Below are 21,471 nucleotides of genomic sequence, written 5' to 3' on the forward strand. Positions count from 1 at the left end.
TTCTTAACTCTCGTGCGATAAACATCTTGCGTAATTTACAAAAATTTTATTGATGTATACAAAACCTCACCGATATACTTGCCACTTGAATAAGAATGAATTAATCGTGAAGTTGAATTCGACGTAAACAAAATGGCGTCCACATTTCCTCCCGACTGTTTACTGCGTGACATTCGAACCGGTGCTACTAGCACATGGCTTATTTTTTTAAATAGTAGCTCAAAGTAATCAGATCGTTTGAGAAAACAGAAAGTGAAAGATGCCGAAATCCAAAAGAGACAAGAAGAGTACGTAAATCACCTTAAGAACTGTTGCACAAGTGAAATCTGAACAGTTGTCTAGAGATTATTGTCACATAACCTATAACTTGATACATACATGCTTGATAGTTGTCACTGATTTTGCACTTGGAATTATCAAAAACTCCTTAATACTAACAAGTTCTTGTAATTACTGAGCAATGATAAATTTTCATTTCGATTTTCAGTCACACTTACAAAGACCAGTAAGAAGGGACTGGTTCTGAAACAACAGATCGTCGAAGACATTCGTAAATGCGTAACAAAGTATAACAGCATTTTTTTGTTCTCCGTTCAAAACATGAGAAATAACAAGCTTAAGGATATTCGGGCTGAATGGAAGGACAGTAGGTTTTTTTTTGGTAAAAACAAAATCATGGCGCTTGGCCTCGGCAAATCTCCCGAAGAAGAAGTTGAGGATGAAATACACAAATTATCTGCTGCTCTCAAAGGCCAGTGTGGACTCCTCTTCACTAACAGACCTAAGGATGAGGTACTTGATTAATGAAAATGGCAATATATAAATATATAAATGTATTAGGAAAATATATCATATCATTATATTAGAATTTTTAAAAGCTTGTATTTTTCAAACAGGTCTTGGACTGGATGGAGCAATATGGTGAAGAGGATTACGCGCGCTCCGGTTTTGTCGCTAATGAGACAATAACAATACCTGAGGGGCCAATGCCAGAGTTTGCGCATAGTATAGAACCACATTTGAGGCAGTTGGGACTTCCGACATCACTTCAAAAAGGAGTTGTAACATTGCTCAAAGATCACGAAGTTTGCAAAAAGGGCCAGACACTCACTCCAGAACAAGCCAGAATACTGGTACGACATTTGTATTTATTTAGCAGATGTTTTCGAGTATCTAGACAATTCCATTATCAAAAGCCCACAGGCTGTAGCTATGTAAGCTGTTTTTTTCCCTTTTGCTTTTCTGAAATTTTAATGCTAGTTCTCTAAAGTTTCCATTTCAATTCATTGAATGCATTGCAATACAAAATTTAAGAAAAAGTGAAATCCATCCATACGTGTCAAAAAGATTTCTTGCGGAATTACATGTAGACTTTATGAAGTATCAATTTACTGAATTCAGTTTGAAGCATTATTTTTGTACTTTCCTGTAGAAACTCATCGGCAGGGCAATGGCAACATTCAAATTAACGCCTCTTGGAGTATTTGTCAAGAGTGAAGGATACGTGCAAATTGCTACAGATGAAAACAATGATAATGATGATGACGATGCGGAGATGGAAACAGAAGACATAGTGGACAGCTGAAATCAGAATTAAAAATGACCTGTACATATTGAATAAAAAATTGTTTACCCATTCTTTGAACTTTTTTTATTTTTTCAGTTTAAGAATAAAACCTACAATTTTCTTCTTTTATCTCATATTCTAGAATATCAGTGACCTCATTGCCCTGAGGAAAAATGCATGTTCCAAAACAATGTAGTCCTTGAAATCTGGATAAAAAAAAGCATGCAGTTATTAGAAACAAACGGTTTTGAAATCTTTGGACAGCAGCGCAAAAACCAAGATAAATTTACTTCAAAATATAATCACCAAATAATACACAATATTCATACCTTGTACGTATTCATTCAATGCATGATGAGTTGCATGTTGGGATTTGCTATATTTTGGATCGTCGGTATGACATGGGTGAGTGAAAAGCTCAAACGAAGTTGAACCTTTTCATGCGTATAATACTTTGGAAAAACTATTTATGACAATCTCTGATACCAATGTAGGTAATCACTGTAGGTAATATTTTTAATTAACAGATTATATATCATTGGCTCAATGGAACTGTTCCAAAATCTAGTTGTGAAAATTCTAAAAGAGTGGCTTTCAAAATCACAGCAAATAATCATAAAAAACGAAGAACTACTTCTGTAGAATCATGGGACATTTCTGACAATGAGGACGACGGCAAGGCCAGTCATGATGAGCTAACGTCATATCAGGCTACTTTTATTTAACAAGTAAATTACAGTTTTTATACTTTAGTACCAAAATGATTAAATCTGAAAGATATTGTTTGGATGGTATTTGAAATCAATTCTGATAAGGTTGAATTGAATATCAGAGTGTTATTTCAAACTTTCCAACGCAATCCGTCTGAAAAAAGTACAAATAATAATAAATAAATTTATCAACTACTTTTATGAATTAAAAATACTAAAACTATTAATTATTTTTTCCCTTTATTATGTGAAACTTGTGTAGATTACAAGATATGATTATTACATTGAATAAACTGTTGTGTAGAGAGCTTCACAATATTTACTTCAAACTTTCATAATTAATTATTTAATCTACCGGCTGATAAGGTTTTCTTGAATGCTTCGCTTTGATAGTAATAGGTTGAAAAGGCATAATTATTCTTATTCTCAGAGGATACTAAGTGTTTGTTCCCATGCGGAGTGAATAATGTTCGTGTAAGATAGTGAGTGAATTTTCTGGGAAATTTGGTCAATTCTTCTTGAATGACGTTAATCAAAGTGAATCTACATATGTAATACATCTCATTGCGAGCGACTTACTCCTCCAATTTGGAATCACAATCTTAATAAGTTATGCTCCGCTCTCAATGTGTTAGAATAAGTTCGACATTCTAAAAGCAATATCAGCTCTCTAACAACAGGTTTTTATTAAAATACATTAATTCATGATCATTATCACTAAAACGTATCGTTTATAGGCAACAATTATGTGACGACACTGAATGTAAAGCGAAGTGAGCGAATGAAATATAGCTGTGTACACGTATTGTTCATGTTCCTCAAATCACAGGAATTCAGATCGTCATATTTACTCGAAATTACCTGAACAAAAGGATTGGTAATAACAAGAAAACTCGAAATATCGAATTATTTATCAGTTAGTATGAAAGAAATATTCAAACATATATTCTAAAATGAAAACTGAATTTTCTTACTAGATACAATAATATAATACTCAACTAACAGAATCAATAATGCCTGGTTACAAAATAAGTTTATATATTTTACATAATTTGGCTTACAGACCTGACTAATTTATAACTTAGAATTTATAATATATACATGTCTTACTAAACGATAATCAATCATTTTAACTAAGATATTATGGTAATTTTACGAATTCTAACTAGATGTGAATGTCTCAATCTTTTTTACTCCAATGCCATATGCTTCCAATTTTCACATCAAATTCTTTTTACAAATAAACACACGAGACAAAAATTAAATTAAGAAATTATCGAAGGGTTTTATAAATATAAAAGTATGATTATCTATGTATAATATAAGTGGAAAATGATCTTTGGTAAAGTAATTACGCATTGCATTGTCAATCAGCGTTGCGTAATGACTTGATGACAAAAATAATACGGAGAGTAACGATAATACATACAATAATAAGAAAATATTAAAGATTGAGTCATTTTAATCGAAGTCAACTATTATCATACTTTATCACATGAAAAACAAAATGTTACCGCTTCAATTTTTCTTTCAATTTTTTCACCCTTTCAAAACTAACATTACAATATGTTTATAGAGAATTTACCCTGAAATCTTAAAAAGTAATTTATAAAATATCAAATAAATTAAACAATACATCTACAAAAGTAATTTAGATCCGTTTTAGTTTGTGTAACAATTTGAACAGATACTAAATTTAGTTAAATATGGATTTATCTATCCTCTTGCTCGTAATATCACAATCCCAAAGTCAGTTCTTTTATGTTCCAACTTGCCATAATCATTTTGTAACACCAACTGAATAGAAATCTTAATTGAAGAAAATAAATAATAAATGTCTGAGTAACATGGACAAGATAAGAGGTAAATGTTATACACCTGAATTATTGGTTTACAATTGAAACACGTTAAGTGAAAAGCTGGCAATACGTTGTAAGCAATAGATACTAATCTTTTACAGATTTAATTTCTCATCTCTCTTGATGCAAAAGCAAAACGCGTCGACAACGCTTACCCAACTCTCAGATTTCAAGTAGTAATGATTTCATTCAAGTAACTGCTGGCGATCCTGCTACTTAAGCTGCTAGGTGCAGTATGAAACCGGCATGACGTATGCGATGTAAGGAACTAATACCGAGATTGACAAATAAATAAACAACCAAAGTCCACAAGTTACGTATTTCACTATATATCACCTATCTTGGAATGTTTTTGGAATAAACACCGCAGACTATGTGTTTTCGTAACTTAAAGTAAAGTAAAAATTGTCGTTCATTTACTAGTCATTTAAAAAGAAAACAAAACCGAAATAAGTACAACAAAGCTATGAAAAATACAGGAAATCAATTCTTTCATTGCAACAAAGTGTTTCTTATTGGCGTAGTTGAGACAATTTTGAATGAATAGTAAGAAAAAATATTTCGTAGCAACACGTCAACCGGATCATCAGCTGCATCAATACACAGAGTATAAAACTTAGCTAGACAGAACAACTGTTTTAATAAATAATGAGCAATTTATTATTGCTCAGGTGACGAGTGAAGACATTTATTGCGTAGTTTGTGTCTCAGTGCTTAGTACTTCTAGATCCGGCAACTCGGGAATTGGCTCTCGCCAGTAAGCAAAATTGCTAAATTCGTCGGTTGCATCTTCAGGCAGAGGGGGAAATAGGTGATCTACGATATAGCTCATGTTCGAGTACCTGAAATATAAAACAGAAATAGTAAAATTTCACAAGTTTGGCTTACGACGTGAACATTTAATTAACACACGTGATGTATGCAAGCAGTAATGATTTAGCAGCAGATAAATCATGTATAACACACAGCACTTCCTTCCGGGCTAAATGACATTCAATTTATAATGCCAGTATCTCGCACCGGCTCAGTAATGTCCATGTGAACTCTGTTAAGAACGATTGTTGTTTTACTGCTAAGCAACGATGACAGTAGTAGATAGTGATTTTGTGAAAATGAAGGCTCAATAGTGAATATGTAGTCTGTCTGTTTTTCAAAAATTTGAGCAGATTAGCAAGTTGTAATAAAAGTATGAAAGGAATGCAAATAGACATGGCTTGTGAGAATGTACATGACAGAATATCAGCAAAAATCGTTTGTGGTATCAATTGGTAAGTTTTCAATTTTATGATGGTGTTAGAAAGTCAATGAAAATATTCTCAACTCATAAAAACGTTCTGTAATTAATATAACTGTAAGAATTAGGCGAGTAGCCAAGTTGCAGACCATCTAGTGTTTACTAGATGCATAATAGTAGAAAATTCAATAATATACGACGAATTTTATCAATCGAATCCCATTGATAAAAGGTTTGATTAGAAATTGTTTTCATGAGATAAGTGCATAAAAATTATCATTAGGGTGTTAGATGGATCTGGACATTGTACCCTGTGAAACTAAGCTGATGCATGAATGTGTATAAGGCGCAATAACTACAGTTTTGTGATTTGCGCAAACTAACGTATCGGAAGATCACCAGGCGTAGTGAATTGCATACGTTAATACGAAAAAACATCAGTAAACCCAAACTCTAAAAACTTAAATCTTGCATTGACAGTTATGATGATTAAGGAAATATGCATGACATCAAAATTAATTAAATCGTGGAACTCTGAGCGTGAAGAAAGCCAAATGAATCATCAATTAAGTATATTTAAAAAAATTAAGGTAAGAACAAAAAACAAGTGTGTTGTGTCAAGTGCTTACCCTATACATCATAAGTAGAGAAGGAGCAAGCAGATGTACAACCAAATACGTCATCGGTTTTCGACAATAAATAAAAAATTTTATAAGAAATATATAGTCAACACAGTCCAGCTGTCACGGTAATATAAATAAATATTTTCTCAAGAAAATTGAGGGATTGAAATCATCATATTTTGGAAGCTGCCTCATGGTAAACAGCTGCCAAAACTTGTATAATTAAATAGTACGAAATATCTGTCTCATGAATCACGGATAAAATTACTAAATATAACTAATTCTAAAAAAACTATAATGCAACTAGCACCATGATACTACTGAAACAAAAAAATTGATCAAATTCTCTTTGTACAATCTCAAGCATTTGTAAACCTATATGTATGTATGTATATCTATACTGTGCGTATACTTTTGATCTGAGTCGATATGAGTACCAGGCTGAAGTCTACTCCAACATAGGCAGGTAATACCATTTTCTATGAAAGACTAGCTGAGCTGGATTTTAGTATATACTGGGAAAATTCGAAAACGACGACCATTGATTAAATTATTTTGACAAATAATAAGGCAAGTCGATAGTCGTCGCAAAATTTGACTAGGTTTCATTGACTTGTGAAGGAATTTTTCATTGATTAACTATCTATCGTAGCGTTGTCATCTGTAGAAGTGCAGTGGTATTGTAATGGCGGGAACAAGTCATTGACCACTCCGCTCTGACACGTGTAACTGCAACCACACAAAACAGCCCCGCGTCAAAACGACTAAAGTGCTATTAGAATTTTGTTAAATTCCACTATCCATATACATTGGTTAATCTGCTACACACCCGCAGTGTGCCTATGCCAGCTTATCTTTGCCCAAGTGAATCGAGTAGTTCCACACGTTAGGCTATGAAAGGGAAAAAGTATTCATAGTAGTACGGAAAATCGAAAAATTGGGGAGAAAAATTTAGCCAGTTTTCCCATTGATGCACATTTGGGATCGCCATAAAAAGACCTGCCTTATGGTTTTACAAGCAGACAGATTACTCTAGTAAAAATATCGTGTGAAAAATTAATATTTGTGAAACGACAGCTGTACAAATTCACATGTATAAGGCAAAAATAATCTGTAGCAAAAGAGGCTGTTGTACAAAACTTAAACGTGCAATATTAAAGAAGTAATTAGAATCCTAATTAAAACGTGCAGCCTTCAAATTTGTATAATATTATGCGAATGGAACCAGACTAAAAATAATGCCATATTTTGGTTAGTTTGCTTCTTTGTTACCTCAATTTTGAATTACTTCTCCAAAGCTATTCTAATTACAATTTGACTGCATGCTAAAATTAGACATTTCTGATGGACAGGAGTATTTTTTTTTTTTTAATACTGAGTGAAACATTTGTTAACAGAGTTTTTCATCAAAATTGATGATAAGTTTCCTGTATTTACATAATAATTGCGGAATTGCAAGAAATCGTAGGTTGCTAGAAATGGAAGGAGAACAAGTGAAATTAACCAGGAACAGAAAAATAATTGACAATATTAAACAAGTATATAAATACTAGGGATTCGATATAAATTAAACTATGATTATTACATTCACAAACCACCGAGCACTACGAATAATCGCAGCAACCAACTTCCAGTGGCACAATTAAATAGCGATGACAAACAAATGAGAAAAAATTAATTACTCACGAGGATTGGAATGTCTGCGTCAGCTCGTGCTTCAATTCTCCACGATGATTGATCGTGAATATTCTTACTATCGGAATGCCCACTGCTCGGTATGCCCAGACATCCTAGTTCATGAAAAGAAAGAGTGTAAGAATTTTAGTATAAAAATTTTCAAGCAATTGATATATTACTTGATTCATAAACTCTTTTTGTTTGAAGACAGTACTCATAACGCATTTTAGCGTAGCAACAGAAAATGCAAATTAAACTCACGTTTATACGATTTCCATATCCAGCATAAAAAGGCTTGGCGTCTTCGGGAAACAAGGCTTGAATATCGCTGAGGCAAGATATTTTAAACTGTTCTGGTTTTTTCTCAATAACTTCTCTATGTAATGCTGATAGCAAGCTCGTAGGATTAAGCAGCAAAGGCCCTTCAGGCAAGGACAAATCTCCCTGTTTTATACTCTTCAAATATTCCCTGGTGAGCCTAGCCTGGCCAATAGCTCTAGCAGAGAGATACAACAGCTTGTATCCATTATTTTTAATCTTGGTGAATAGCTGAGCAACACCTGATTGCGCCCAGTCTTTACCAACAATCGGTAGAATGTGTCCTAGCACGTCAGATTTCGTTATTGTACCATCTATGTCGGATATAACAATCTTGTCATCCCAACGCCATTTGTAAATGTGACATCTACATCTCGTTGTACCCTGATAAGCGGTTGTCACGCTAAACACTACCTCGTTTGCACCATCCTTCAAACCCAAACTGGCCTAGAAAACGTAAGAACAGAAATTTTTTACATAAATTCTTCTGTCTATTCGTTTTTAATGACACTACAGATTGTATTTGATTGTGAAAAAATTGTAAAAATTGACAATATCGAGTAATATGATGCTCACAATTTGTTCTGAGGAGAGTCGCAGGGTCTTTCTGTATTTTTCGGTGGATTCATAGTAAGGTCTTCTTTCCATTGGTATTTTAACTCCTTGCGGTTCGTTGCGATTGCTGTCAGAGTCTTCGCTGCCACTGTAACCTTCTCCCTCTTGTTCACCATGTGTCTTTTCTCCTTTTTCAAGAAGCGATTCTTCCGGCGTATTCGGGAAGCTAGTCTGAGCTGCAGCTTCAGTTCCCAAGTGTAGATCGATTATTTCTTCCTCTTTTTGATCCCTGAAAAATAAATACCATATATACATATCTATTAATTTCATCATACTTAACACGTAGAATAGAAGACTTACATCCTGATGCTAACTGATGGCACACTTTCCGACGGAGGAGCTTCTTTAATTTCAATAAGCTGTTGCTGAGTTTGGCCGATTACTGGGCCATCAACTAGTGAAGAACAGAGAATTCTCAGTTGACTTATTTGTACAACATATTGCAACTGACGATGGAAAATGACAAATTAATTACCTTCTGATAGATCCTTTTGTTTTTTAGATGGCTGACTGGAGCGACTCCATGAAAACCAAGAGCTGTAACCAGTGCGACCCTCAGTTTTGCCTTCACTTTGCTGTTTCTCATCCTCGTGAACTGGGGTTAGCATGTAACGAGCGCATAAATTCTTGATGGCACTCTGGGGCAAGTGCCTTTGGAAAGCAGCCAAGGTCATGAGGATAGGACAGGCCATAGCCCAGTTATAAAACTTTCCGTTAATTTTGATGACCAAACTTGGATTTTCGAATAGTTTTGGATCATTACAAACATCTTCAAAGTGAAGCAAGTTTTGATGGAATGCCTCCTCGGAAGGTCCATCCTTGAAATCTAAGCCACCACAAAGAGACAACGTCACATCAACGTTACTATCGAATAGGGAATGTTTTGGCTCTTCAAAATCACTGTCAAGCGATTTAGGACCGCCGATGGCTCCTTCTACACTGTTTGGACTCTGGGGTAGACTTGGACCATTCCCAGACTCTGCATCTTCTTCATCCACACTTTTTCCACCTAACAAATGAAGAAAGAAATTTAGGAATCTGAAAGGTTTTTTACACTAAGTATCTCTTGTTTCATAATACAAAATTCGTTCATGTATGTATAAATAATTTATACACAGTTCGCATGATTAATTACAAGAAGCAGGACAAAAAGCTCAGTATGTTTCATGCATAAGTATGGGTAAAGAGAGGAAAAAGTATTGTAAGCAAAAGACTAAAATGAGTAGTAATACCTTTAGCAATAGTTGCCCTGCGATGAGACGTTGGCAAATAAAGAGCAGCGACTTCGGGGTCAAGTTCATCTGCATTCAGATCGCTCAAATATATTCCATCTGATTCCGGATTACGTACAAAGCGAGAATTGGTCCGCTTCATGTAGGCCAATGTACGACTCAAAATCGATTGATGAGCGTCGACTGCCATCAAAATTAAATTTAGCATATATTTTCAAAATGGCTAGCAGTAGAACAAGAATGAATGATACCGGGCAGAAAAGGTAAGCTTAAAATTGTTATAGTTTACAAGGATCAAAGTCTGTGTTGAATGCGATTTGCTTAGGAATTGATGCTTGTAAGAATTTGCAACTGGGTACTTGCAGACATTCAAAGCTTGTTACGTTTTTTAGTGGAGTACTAAAAACTTTCATACTTACAGTCAGTAGGCTGATTTGCTGCTGTCGAAGTGTTCAACGAGCCCCTATGCGATGATAGTGAAGAGTCGGGAGGAGGGCTTGGCAATTCTCCCCATCTCCAACTCTGCTGATGCGTCTTTTCATCCTCAATTTCAGCTCTATCTTCAGTGAGCTTACGCATCTCAAATTCTGTATCAGATTGCACCGGAGAACGAGGCCTAGACTCCCGATTTCTAATTGAATAAAACCAGATGCTTTCACATTAAGAAACATAATATTGAATAACAAAATATCTGAGCTAACTTGATCTTGGCTTCTCTATGGTAGAGTACCCTCACTATCTGAACTTCTTCTATGTTGAATTGATGAAAGGTAGACTTACTTTGTGATTTCTGTGTCACTGAAGAAATGAAAATCTGATTCTTGACGTAGAACTGGAATTTCTTGCGACAAGGGTGACGAGTGGGTATCGGTAGGTTCAGCTGAAGCGTTATTGGTTTCAACTTCGACAACTGGACTCGGCCCCTTTAACATCTTTAATCAATATATTCGTAATTATCTAATAAATTTAAGAGAATCTAAAGAATGTTGTATGGAAGTCCCTTCAAGGGTACGAAAAGAGCATCCTCAATATTAAAAAACTCAAAAAAAAAAAGAAAGGAATAAGCAACTAAAACCGTAAATTGCTTTTAACAGTTCTTTTTTTTAGAAAGAAATTGAAATATATGGAAATAAAATGAAGCAATTATTTGATCGAATATTTTTTTGGGTTTCAGCACTATAATCGAAATTCACTTACAGGTTCGCTCTGAGATTCGTCGGCAGCTACGACGTCATTTTCGCTCAGTTCAGTCTGACTACTGCTTCCATTACTAGTTTTTCTTTGCACTCCTTTCTTCTTCATAATGCTTTTCCTCTTGCGTTTTCTCTTAGATCCATTGCTACTTTTGGTTTCCTCAATAGTTTCATCCTTGGAATTTTTCTTGGATAAGGAAATGTTTGATTCGTCACTAGACTTTTCCTTGCAACTGCTTTGAGGGTCATCCGTTATTGGCCGGAAATCATTACGCACAACGCTTAATTTACGAATTCTCTGATCAGAGGTAACAGCGTTGAAGGTTTTCACAGGTGCTACAGCCGAGGCAGGGTTTGGTTCCTCGCCATCGATATTATCCATATTGAATATCTCCTCGTCATCGTGCTTAGAGTCAATCTGATTATCATCCCACTTTTCTTCCTCCTTGCCTTTCCAATCACTGAGCAAAGCAAACTCGAACTTCTGTCTTTGCTCTACAGGCAGTTCTGGAAAATTTTCTTTAAACAGTCTTTCTCTGTCCTCAGTCTTAAGTGCAGAGTATTGCTCTCGTATCATTTTCTGCTTTTGTTCGGTAGATATAACGCCGAAATTTTCGCGAAATATTTTGTCACGTTCCTCTGTAGTCATTGATGCTATTTGAAGCCATTTTTCACGGTGCTCTATTGGGAGGTCTGAAAACTGCTCCACAAGAAATTTCTCGCGCTCGTCTGACGGCAGCGCTGACATTTCCTCCCATTTTTCACGCTCTATTGACAACACCGAATCTCTGAGTAGTTTCTCACGTTGTTCTTGTGGAAGTTCCGAGAGCAGGTTGAACCTGAGAAACAAAGTTCCACTCTCCCTAAGAATAGCGTGAACAGCGGAATGAGTTATGAAAATTATAATGTTGAGATCTGAAAATTGACTTTTTTCTGTTAAATGAAATAGAGAACAAAAAACATGTAATCTCGACTTTGAATGAATGAGTGTTGACAAATGATTCAATGGTATAAACCATGCTGTTAGTGACTTCACTTACCTTTGCTGTGGAAAACAACTGTCGTGTGGAATTGGAGAGCATGCAAGATGTGGTGGAATTTCTGTGTCAGTGGGTGAACCTCCGGAGCCGACTTCCTCAACGAAGAAAGCTTCCCCAGAATCACCCAGCTTCATATGAATTTGACGTGGTTCTCCATTTATTTCGATGTCAACCTGTACCAAATAAATTACAAGAATCATTTAGTTGTTTCAGAAATGACGTGTCCAGTCTTAAGTATTAAGAATGGGAAAATAAATTATTTTGTCATTCACACAGAGGATAACATTTTTGTAATATCAAAGAAGCCTGCTGGTCCTAAGAAAAAAAACAACCTTCATAAGGTACATACATAAACTATATGTTAAACACACTTATCCAAAAAGATGTTTTACGATATGTAATCTACTTCATTACGCTACGGATACACATCCATATATTTGCCTCCATGTTTATCACTCATGTGCAAAATACAAAGAAATCTAAATTGGAAATGTATTGGAACGAAGATGAATGGTTAAACAAACAAGTTATTATTGGCATCACAATCTTGAATTATTTTAAGCAGCATGTAATAACAATAATTATAAGAATTATAAACTTATGTGATTCACGATGATTAGCTGGCATTAAAAGTGTCATATTCACGATATTTACAATACGACTTATGAAGATGAAAATTATGCAGTAACAGAGTGTGTGAAACTTGGTTTAAAAATTACAGGGAACAAAAGAACTCACCACTTTCTCTCTCGATCGAAGGACGCATAGTTTTCCAAATCTGACGTGAAAAGGTGAGCAGGCAAAAGATCCATCAGGCTGTTCGACAACGACCACGTCAATGGCACCAGTTAGGGTAGCAGCATTTATTTCATTGTAAAAGTCCCTGAAGTTGCTGATGAACTTTCCAATGTAGTTCATGCTGTACATATTGGGCTGTTTTTGAGACCTTTAAAAAGGTCTATTCGATGTTGTGTGGATGTTCGCCTAATAAGAGGGTGCGATTTATTGTCAGACATTCAATATAAAGTGCAGAGTGATTTAAAGATAAAGCTTTCACGGATTCAAATATAAATCGTTGATAAAATTTTCACCAATTTTCCAAAGCCTGTCCCATGACTTTCAATAATTTACCTAACCATATTGACAGCGAGCTGTCATCGAGCCAAAAAGCACGATAATTGTCAAAATAATTCCGTGACAATACTACAGCTCTCCCCCAACGTATTCACAAACCCTTATTACGGATAATTTGGCATTATACTCAACCGCGCATTACTTCACACACTCGCGAGTCACAAAGCCGTGTCGGTGAAAAGATTATAAACTCAACTAGTTCATAAAACGATATTATTTATACGTATGAATGAAATGGTGGAACAATTCTACGCACTCGATGCCTGTGTGTGTCGATTAAAAAACTCGTCAAAAATCCGACGTCGTATGTCGTCGCCGTGTAAAGCAACGGCGATCTTCCTTTGTTCCCTCGACGGCCAGCGATGGCTCGTTCTCTGTGACAAGTTGATATAATAGACAGACGCTTGCTCGCTCGACGGCTGAGCAGACGGCAGGTTCCTTACGTCAAGTGTCACGTGACTTTAAGCTGGGCCAATCATCGCGGCTAGGAGCAGCGATCGATAAGTCGGGGTTTCCACGTGACCGTTGCGTTTGAACCGCGGGCTTCTGTAAACCTGCGATCAAAGTACAGAACATGCGTGATGTAGGTGTTACTACACGTAACACGAGCGTGTAGAGCTCGGATGTGAGTCATATTTGCTGGTAAATTATTCGAAAATGGTTTAAAGCGATGCTGCTAAACTCGTTGCAGGAATTCCGAACCACCGTTAAATATGATAATACGGTTTCAAAAATAAAATAAAAATAGTAATTATACACTGAGATAAATATAGTTATGTTGTTGCTCTTACTAATCAACGTGATTTTTCGAAATGAAATAGCGTGCAGTCCCTAGATTTAGAAGATATTTGTTAAAATGGTCACAATAGTTACTTTCACCCTATAAATATACTGCGAGTAATAATAATTTCTTCAAAGTAGGCTGTAAATAAAATGTTAAAAGAATTAACATAAACAATACTTATATGAAAGTAAAATTTTGGTCGTACTGCTATAGATATCAATATCCCGCTATTCTGTTATTTCCAGAAACGATTAATGTTGAAGTAAATCCGTCCCCAAGCCTTTTTTCGTATAAGGAATTCGAGAAACTCTAATGAGACTAATCTATAAGTCGGTCAAGAACGGATGTAACACAGAAATCACATGGAATCCGAGCTGTAATTAGGAAGAAATTACTTTGCGTGTACAATGGTAGAAAATGACTTTATGAGGTGGGGGGTCTACTTCAAAAACCCAAAAATCAGTTCTTGGAGCAGCAAAATTCATTATTAAGTATAACACTTATCACGGCCTAAGTAACAAGTCACTCTCCAAATGATACGGTCCTGATCGTGAACAGCTTTGTCTCCTCCGTTCTTTTTTATACGCTACGAACGTTATTTATCCCAGTATACGAATTACACTTACTGAGGTCGCAGGTGCAGTAGAATATTACGAAACGACTGAAATGCCTGTAGTAATTTGCTATTTCACGCTCGACGGGTGTACCACACATTTATACGCGGATTCATGTGTGCGTGCCGAACTCATGTAATATTGCGTCTTGCATAAGACAGTGAAAGTGACCGTTGCTTGTATTGATCAATCAAAGTACGTAGGTGCCTACACAACATCTTCCTATACTCCCTTTCCGCATGCCCTCTGTACACATAAGGTGTATATTGATTCACCGCGAGTAGGGGTGATAAGTTGTATAAGATAGGGCGAAGAAGCCTATAGCTAGTATAGTTCTTGAAAGCTGGAGCGTCTCCTTATACCTTCTTTAAAATTTGAAATATTTTCAACAGTATCACCCAGAAATTTCATAATAGTTGCACAAGTATAAAAGCTGTTTGTTCATGCATTTTTCCATTTTCGGCGGGGTCAAACTAGAACACGATGCTCACAATGGAGTCGAGACCGAAAGTAATTACCTGCTGTACGTGAACTGTAACCCTGTGTTGAGCAATTATTTTTATTTACCAATTAGAAATCACACCATAATGAAAAATGTCTGGACGAAAACAGCAGCACTAACATTTCGCCCAAGGTTATAATGGCATGGTAAATTAATTCTTTGGACTGTACGAATCAATGCTGGTAATCGTTTTAACCCGAAGCTAACAAAGGCTAACAAAAGCAATCAACATGCAGCCTAATACTGCAGTGTAATCTAATCGAATTAAACTTTGCACTTTGTAATTCTGCGGAACAGCAAAAAAAAAAAAAAAAAATCGTCAAAAATGATTTCATAAGACAAACAGCTCAGTACCGACTAACGGTCAATTGATTAACTCGATTAAAAGGTATCAGCTTGACGGCCAAGGATGATACGTCTGGCTATCGAACAGCACTTTGTCATAATCGCTCGTCAGTAATGTTGGAAATTCCTGATGTCATAAGTGCTGAATGTCTTGGAAATGTTAAATCTGGAATTAATTGAGGATCAAAGCCTCGTAACGTCGATGGTTACGTTTTAACAGGATATACCGGTGTTATGGGAAAACGGAAGAAGCGCGTCACTCTCATCTTATCATCATTCCCATATTCGGAATGAATAATTTTTCTTATCTACCGCAGTATTCCGTGAAGACTAGATAAATTCGAGCATGAGTTTCTTTTTTGTTTTTAAATAATAAGCCTACAGATTGACAATAGATTCATGAACGAAGAAAATTTTTTCAAGAAAATTATCCGATACGCCGAAGGACAATGCTCTTTCTGCAAACTCGGTCACTTCACGCGAATTTCTGACTCACTTTAGTGGTGAAAATAAAAAATAGGATCCACCTGACTTTGGAGACAAGTTTCGGGATGTTTCGCGAAGATTTTGGCATGATTTCAAAATACATTCTCTTGGTAGGAGAAAAAATTGCCTCAAAACGAAAACTAGGTTTACCTAAAAAAGATATCTGGTTGCGTAACATCAGTCTACCTCCTGTAGCAGATGAAGATACGATGCTGGCTCCGTTTCAAGTAACTTGTTGTTCATCTCAACACGGGGAATATTGACGCAGAGCCAAAACGAGAAGTAGAGAACGAAAGAGAAATAGGAAAAGTGAAAAAATTTTCCTACCTTTGTATCTACAATTACGACATTATAACATTCCTATACACAACTCCTTATGTTTTCAACATTCAGTTTATGTAAAAAGTGTAAAAAACCGTTTGCAATAAATCATATACTTGCGCGCATTTGAAACGGTCAGAGATGAAGAATGTATTCATAATTTATCCGTAGTTGTATAATGAGAAATATCCGGTCTCTTCATAATTATAATTTACAACTGTAAACGTATATCTGACGAATACTCGGAGGTGTGCCAAAATTATTCTCACTGATTTTAACGACCCGCCAATTATACCCGACCATAATGAATCGCGAATAGCAAATAACAATGACAAGCACTTTTAGAGAAAGATTACTAGCTTTTGATGGGAGAACTGAAGAATAAAAAATAGACAAGCCCATTTTCTCGCCCTGTTGTACCCAGTAATTCATTCTCCTTCTATCGATCATCCTAACTGTATAGGGGTTTAAACAAATTAAATACACGATTTGCGTCCCGGGTTCACGGAATGCAACATTAAATTAAAAACAAATTACGGTATGGTTAATGCAAAAGCATGTTCATGATTCTTCCATACACGGTACTAAAAAAAAAAACAAATTTAGCAAAGATATATTTTCGCAGTGTAAGTATACAAGCCATCTTTTACGATGAGGAAAGAAAATGGTAAAAAAAAAAAAAAAAATATGCATTGTGCGCAAACAGAGAAAGAAACAGTGGGAGATACACATAGATATGGAAAAAGTACATCCATAGTAAATGCACATCAAATAATCAACGTGGGTTATTCACCGCAAGGCATATTATCGAACGGAAGAAGAAGAAACGGCAGTATACACATGTATGACGATATGTTTGCGCAAGGAACGGTAAGAGAACGAATGTTGTACACACACGATCCAGTATTTGAAAAAATATTTTCTTCAAAAATCAAGCACTACAACCCTTCTTAGGCATAAATATACATCCGGAACAGGAAATTAATCGACCAGCTTACAATGAGTCAAATGTTTTTTTTACGATAAGCATGGAACGATATCATAAGAGTTAGAAGCATGATGTTTTGTTCAGCTCACACTGACCACAATTCGTTTACGTAGTAACAGTTTAAAAACCGCATAAATGCCTCAGTCAGCTGACTTACTAACTTTCAGTGGTCACTGACTAACAGCCGTATTTCCATTGTAATTGTTAGTTATGTAAATAGGCCTGTAAGCATATATTGTGCAAGTCTTGTAACTAACAACACTTTCGATCGACGATTATCGCTGGAATTTGGAAACGTTTATAAACAGATAGCGATAAAGAGGGACAGAGAAAGAGAGAAACATCGGTAACACCAGCTACTGGTATGTACTGGCCTAATATATACAAATACATGCAAAATCATTAATGATCGAACAAACTTAGTTCACACTATAGGATAAGTATATATAGTAGTATCGATAAGTCGCGTTGAAGTGCATGGAATCTAACTGTTGGGAAATTTTTACCAAGTGTACCTTATTTATACTAGTGACGCAATTCGGCTGATTAACATCCCTCACAATCAGCATTACACAAATGACGTAGGTATATTGTATAATATGCTTATAGTAGACGTATCAGCACAAGCTTATAAACTTTTATCATGCGAAGTTGATACAGCCCATTGACTTGTGCAAGGGTCAATGAAAAACACGGCAATTGTGCGACATCTCCGATAACTTGTTGGGCTGGATTGACGATGCTGGTCAACATTAATGAGATTTATGTACATGTACCATGCATTTGAATTAACTCTTCGTCAGTTTAATCTGTTGTCATTATTATGCTCGCCACCCCGCAATGCAAGTGCACGCAGTTTTTCCTGTCCTGTTTGTTACACGAGGTTTAATTGTTAAGAAATATTATCGGCTGTCGCTCATTGTTGCGGTATACAGTTTATCTATTTCTCAAGATTACGGCCACATGGTGACTCGACTGTTTCCCAGCCATGTGTTACGTTCTACGCTGCCCGAGGCTTGTTTCGAACAAAAATTATAGCGTCACCAAGACGAAGGATATGGCCGTTATAGCGTATAAGATTTGAATTCAGCGAAAATTCGTGTTCCGGTCGAGTGTTTAATAGGTATAGTATATTTTAAACTCAAGTATTTCATTATGTAATATTATGCCAGCATAAGAAGCTAAATTAAGAGAAATAATCCGCTGTATACGTAATACGTGCATTTATGTGCATACCATACACATATGTTAGTTGATTACACATGTTTGCGTGTTTAAGCTTTGCACATATGTACTGAATCCGGAATTCCCGATGCGTTTGCAGTGAGAAACAATGAACGAAAGCAAACAGGTTCAAGATTTTGGAACGATGAGGATTTACGTCGTAAGAAAATCCAACTCTTCGGAATACCGATTTGGTCAATTCGTTTCGGTTTAATGAGGTGCCAAATCGGATATACCGACTCCTAGCAATATCGAAAAGTTATAAATAGTTTTTGTGTATAGTTTGGACTTTATTCAGTTCGGTGTTAACCGTAGCTAAGTGGGACTGTTTGAAGCTGCTGAAGAATTAGAACAGCTGTAACTTGGATTCAAATTTTTTTTCTCACATACGCATTGATAACATCATGGATGACATCTACCGAAGATACGGATGCTTGCGATTACGTATTTTACCAAGTAATACTAGTTTGACAATTAAATAGGAAAAATGAAGAAAGCTACGGACGAAACGTACAAATCGTACAACGCATTATAGCTTACACGTACACATTAAGAGACGATCAGTGGAAAGTTCTTGATTGTCTTGCCCTCTGGCTACTGCCCAGGATGACAAGTTTGGCCGTGGACCTGGCACTGAATTGACGAAAAAGAGCCTGGCTGCCATGGTCTTGGGTTATTTTTAATACAGTGGTCCTGTATTAGGTGCGTTGGTTAAATGCAACAATTCTGTAATTCTTTCACCTGATGCAGGTGTACATAGTTAAATATGCTTTGTATACTATCCAGTTAGAACGGGCTTGATTGATTTATTAATCGATATAGTTCACTATTGATTTAAATTATTTGAATGCATTCGACCATTATAAGTATTTATTCTCATTATAAAATAAACAACGCCTTGTGTAATATGTGTATTTTTCCCTCACTTTCGCGCTTGAATATATTTACATCCAAGGGTTCGAGTTTCAGACATTTTAATAGCGTAAAATAAAATTTATACATCGATAAAGAATGCAAAAAAAAAAACGGATAAAGCAAATAACGTGTGGGTATAATAATGATAATAATATCTGTCTGATATTTGGCTTATACGAATAGCTGAGGCGCACGTGCTCTGATGTAATTTTTTTGTTTTTCGCTCGTGCTTCCTTCTTTCAACTCATGATGATTTAGAAGCGACAAGTGTTGGATAACGGTGATGACGAATTATATCCATTTTAGTACCGTAACGATTTTTTCCAAGTAAAAATTGAGGCCGACAAACAATTTCGATCTAATCATAAGCAACTTATCGGAGTTGATAATTGCTACCGTCTTAATTGGACCAACTCGACGCGTATAGATCAGAAACATTCGGCTGCGAACGTTGGCATCGTCGTAGCCATCAGTAGAAACAGAGAGGAGATCCTCTCTGGTACAAATATTTCGTATTCTGTCGGCCGGCGAATCGCACGGACTTAAAAAAAAGCGCGCGAAAGATCAAGCGTTGATTGGCTAATTTATTTGAATCACGCTTTCGGTTGAGCGGACGACCGATACGCAAAGATGAACCGCGATGAGGGAAAGTCGTAGGTACAGACTGGCGATGGATCGACACTTTCGTATTCAGGCCAGCTGCAGTAACTGTTTTCTTTGTATAGGATAAAACAGAGGATAATTCATCATTCGCAAATTGTGCGACTGACGATGAGCGAAGATCTGCACAATTGCGAAACGGCGGGAGTGAACTTTGCTGTAAACGCCGGTCGACGATAATTGGCACAATTGCCGACTTGCTTTGAACAGGATGTGTAAACCTACGCCTAATGATTTATAATTTCAATATAATATACATATAGATCAGCAGTATATTCACCTCGTACTGAAGCTGCAACTCGTCAGATGATTAGTCGTTGAATCCTTCAGCGATTCACTTGATCAAAAGAAGTTGCGGCTACGCGGTTGAAATTTCAGACTAATTGATGTGACCGCGTTCAATTAATTTATTAGTCCATACTCAATAATTACATGATTGTTGAACGTGCAGTTTACATACTGCCACAATCGTATGATTTATAATCATTTCCTGTATCCTGTGTGTAAAATTTGTTTTAAAAATCGTTACAAATGCTTTGTAGAAACACAAAAACTCAGCGACAGGAATATGTTTATGTATAGTTTAAGTAGTAATTAGTTAAGGGCAAGATCAACGTCCTCACTACTCGAACACTTGACACGTATTGAAGCGGGAAGTTCTCTGGTGTTTCGTTCCTTTTACCTTCGTCGCGCTGCTTGGCTGGCCAGTAAACACGCGATTTGTTTTCGCACATGGTGCTTCATTCCGATTGGCTGATAAGTGAGAAGAACTATCGCCTCATGCGAAAGAGAAGGTAGTCTTTTCTCTCTTCAAACAAACGTAACCGACACGAACTCAACGCTGTTTGCTCACGCACACAGCAGATTTATACGCAATACGCATACATCAAGCCTGTTACGTCCTTTCGTTTACTATTGAACAAATGTTTTGACAGTAATAACAATGACAATGGTGTAATGATGAATAAGGTATTCAATATATGCATGCAAACTAGCCTTGACAATTTTGTAACAATCGACTATAATGCAATAATCCAAACGGTCGAGAACCTTCTTAATCCTCCAACCTCGTCGAGCTTGACCTATATTAATCGAGGATGAGCTGGTTATTTTCACCGCAAATTTGTCGTAGGATGTTTTCGACGAATGAGATGGAAAGAAACAATATATAGAATCGAAAAATAAGGAAACTGATATAGAAATTTGATTAATGAAAATATGATGACTCCAATTTTTTATAAACAGTTATCATTGACTAACATGTTACTGCAAGTTAAATATAAGTTTTGTCAAAAATTTTACAAATGTATCTGTTATTGATAACATATAGGTAATTATGGCGTAATTTATTCATTAAATGCAAATTTATACGCACCTACAAATGTTTTTCGCATTGAACATATATATATATATACGTATAGGTATATTAT

The 21,471-nt window shown here is 36.0% G+C and overlaps 2 protein-coding genes across 6 annotated transcripts; one reads left to right on the forward strand and one right to left on the reverse strand.

The window, feature by feature from the left end:
- The first annotated feature begins 30 nt into the window (after nt 1–30).
- Nucleotides 31–1,638, forward strand: LOC124405714 (mRNA turnover protein 4 homolog). The gene is made up of 4 exons (XM_046880856.1): nt 31–287; nt 488–792; nt 897–1,133; nt 1,433–1,638. Exons 1-4 carry the CDS (start codon nt 260–262, stop codon nt 1,583–1,585), a joined length of 723 nt encoding a protein of 240 aa, XP_046736812.1. The 5' UTR covers nt 31–259; the 3' UTR covers nt 1,586–1,638.
- Nucleotides 1,639–2,861: 1,223 nt separating this feature from the next.
- LOC124406036 (phosphatidate phosphatase LPIN2) lies at nt 2,862–13,756 on the reverse strand. Of its 5 annotated transcripts, none has more exons than XM_046881355.1 (13): nt 13,459–13,756; nt 12,807–13,052; nt 12,069–12,241; nt 11,033–11,867; nt 10,616–10,767; nt 10,255–10,466; nt 9,836–10,018; nt 9,079–9,612; nt 8,904–8,997; nt 8,565–8,832; nt 7,932–8,435; nt 7,680–7,783; nt 2,862–4,978 (listed from the first exon to the last, which is right to left on the reverse strand). In XM_046881355.1, exons 2-13 carry the CDS (start codon nt 12,993–12,995, stop codon nt 4,825–4,827), a joined length of 3,402 nt encoding a protein of 1,133 aa, XP_046737311.1. In that variant the 5' UTR covers nt 12,996–13,052; nt 13,459–13,756; the 3' UTR covers nt 2,862–4,824. The 5 variants fall into 5 exon arrangements, with proteins under 5 accessions (XP_046737311.1, XP_046737310.1, XP_046737309.1 ...); XM_046881354.1 differs by having other exon boundaries at nt 10,616–10,758; nt 11,033–11,891; XM_046881353.1 differs by having other exon boundaries at nt 11,033–11,891.
- Nucleotides 13,757–21,471: the final 7,715 nt, after the last annotated feature.

The sequence above is a fragment of the Diprion similis genome, chromosome 4 (assembly GCF_021155765.1).
Source record: "Diprion similis isolate iyDipSimi1 chromosome 4, iyDipSimi1.1, whole genome shotgun sequence".
In the NCBI taxonomy this organism is placed as follows: domain Eukaryota; kingdom Metazoa; phylum Arthropoda; class Insecta; order Hymenoptera; family Diprionidae; genus Diprion; species Diprion similis.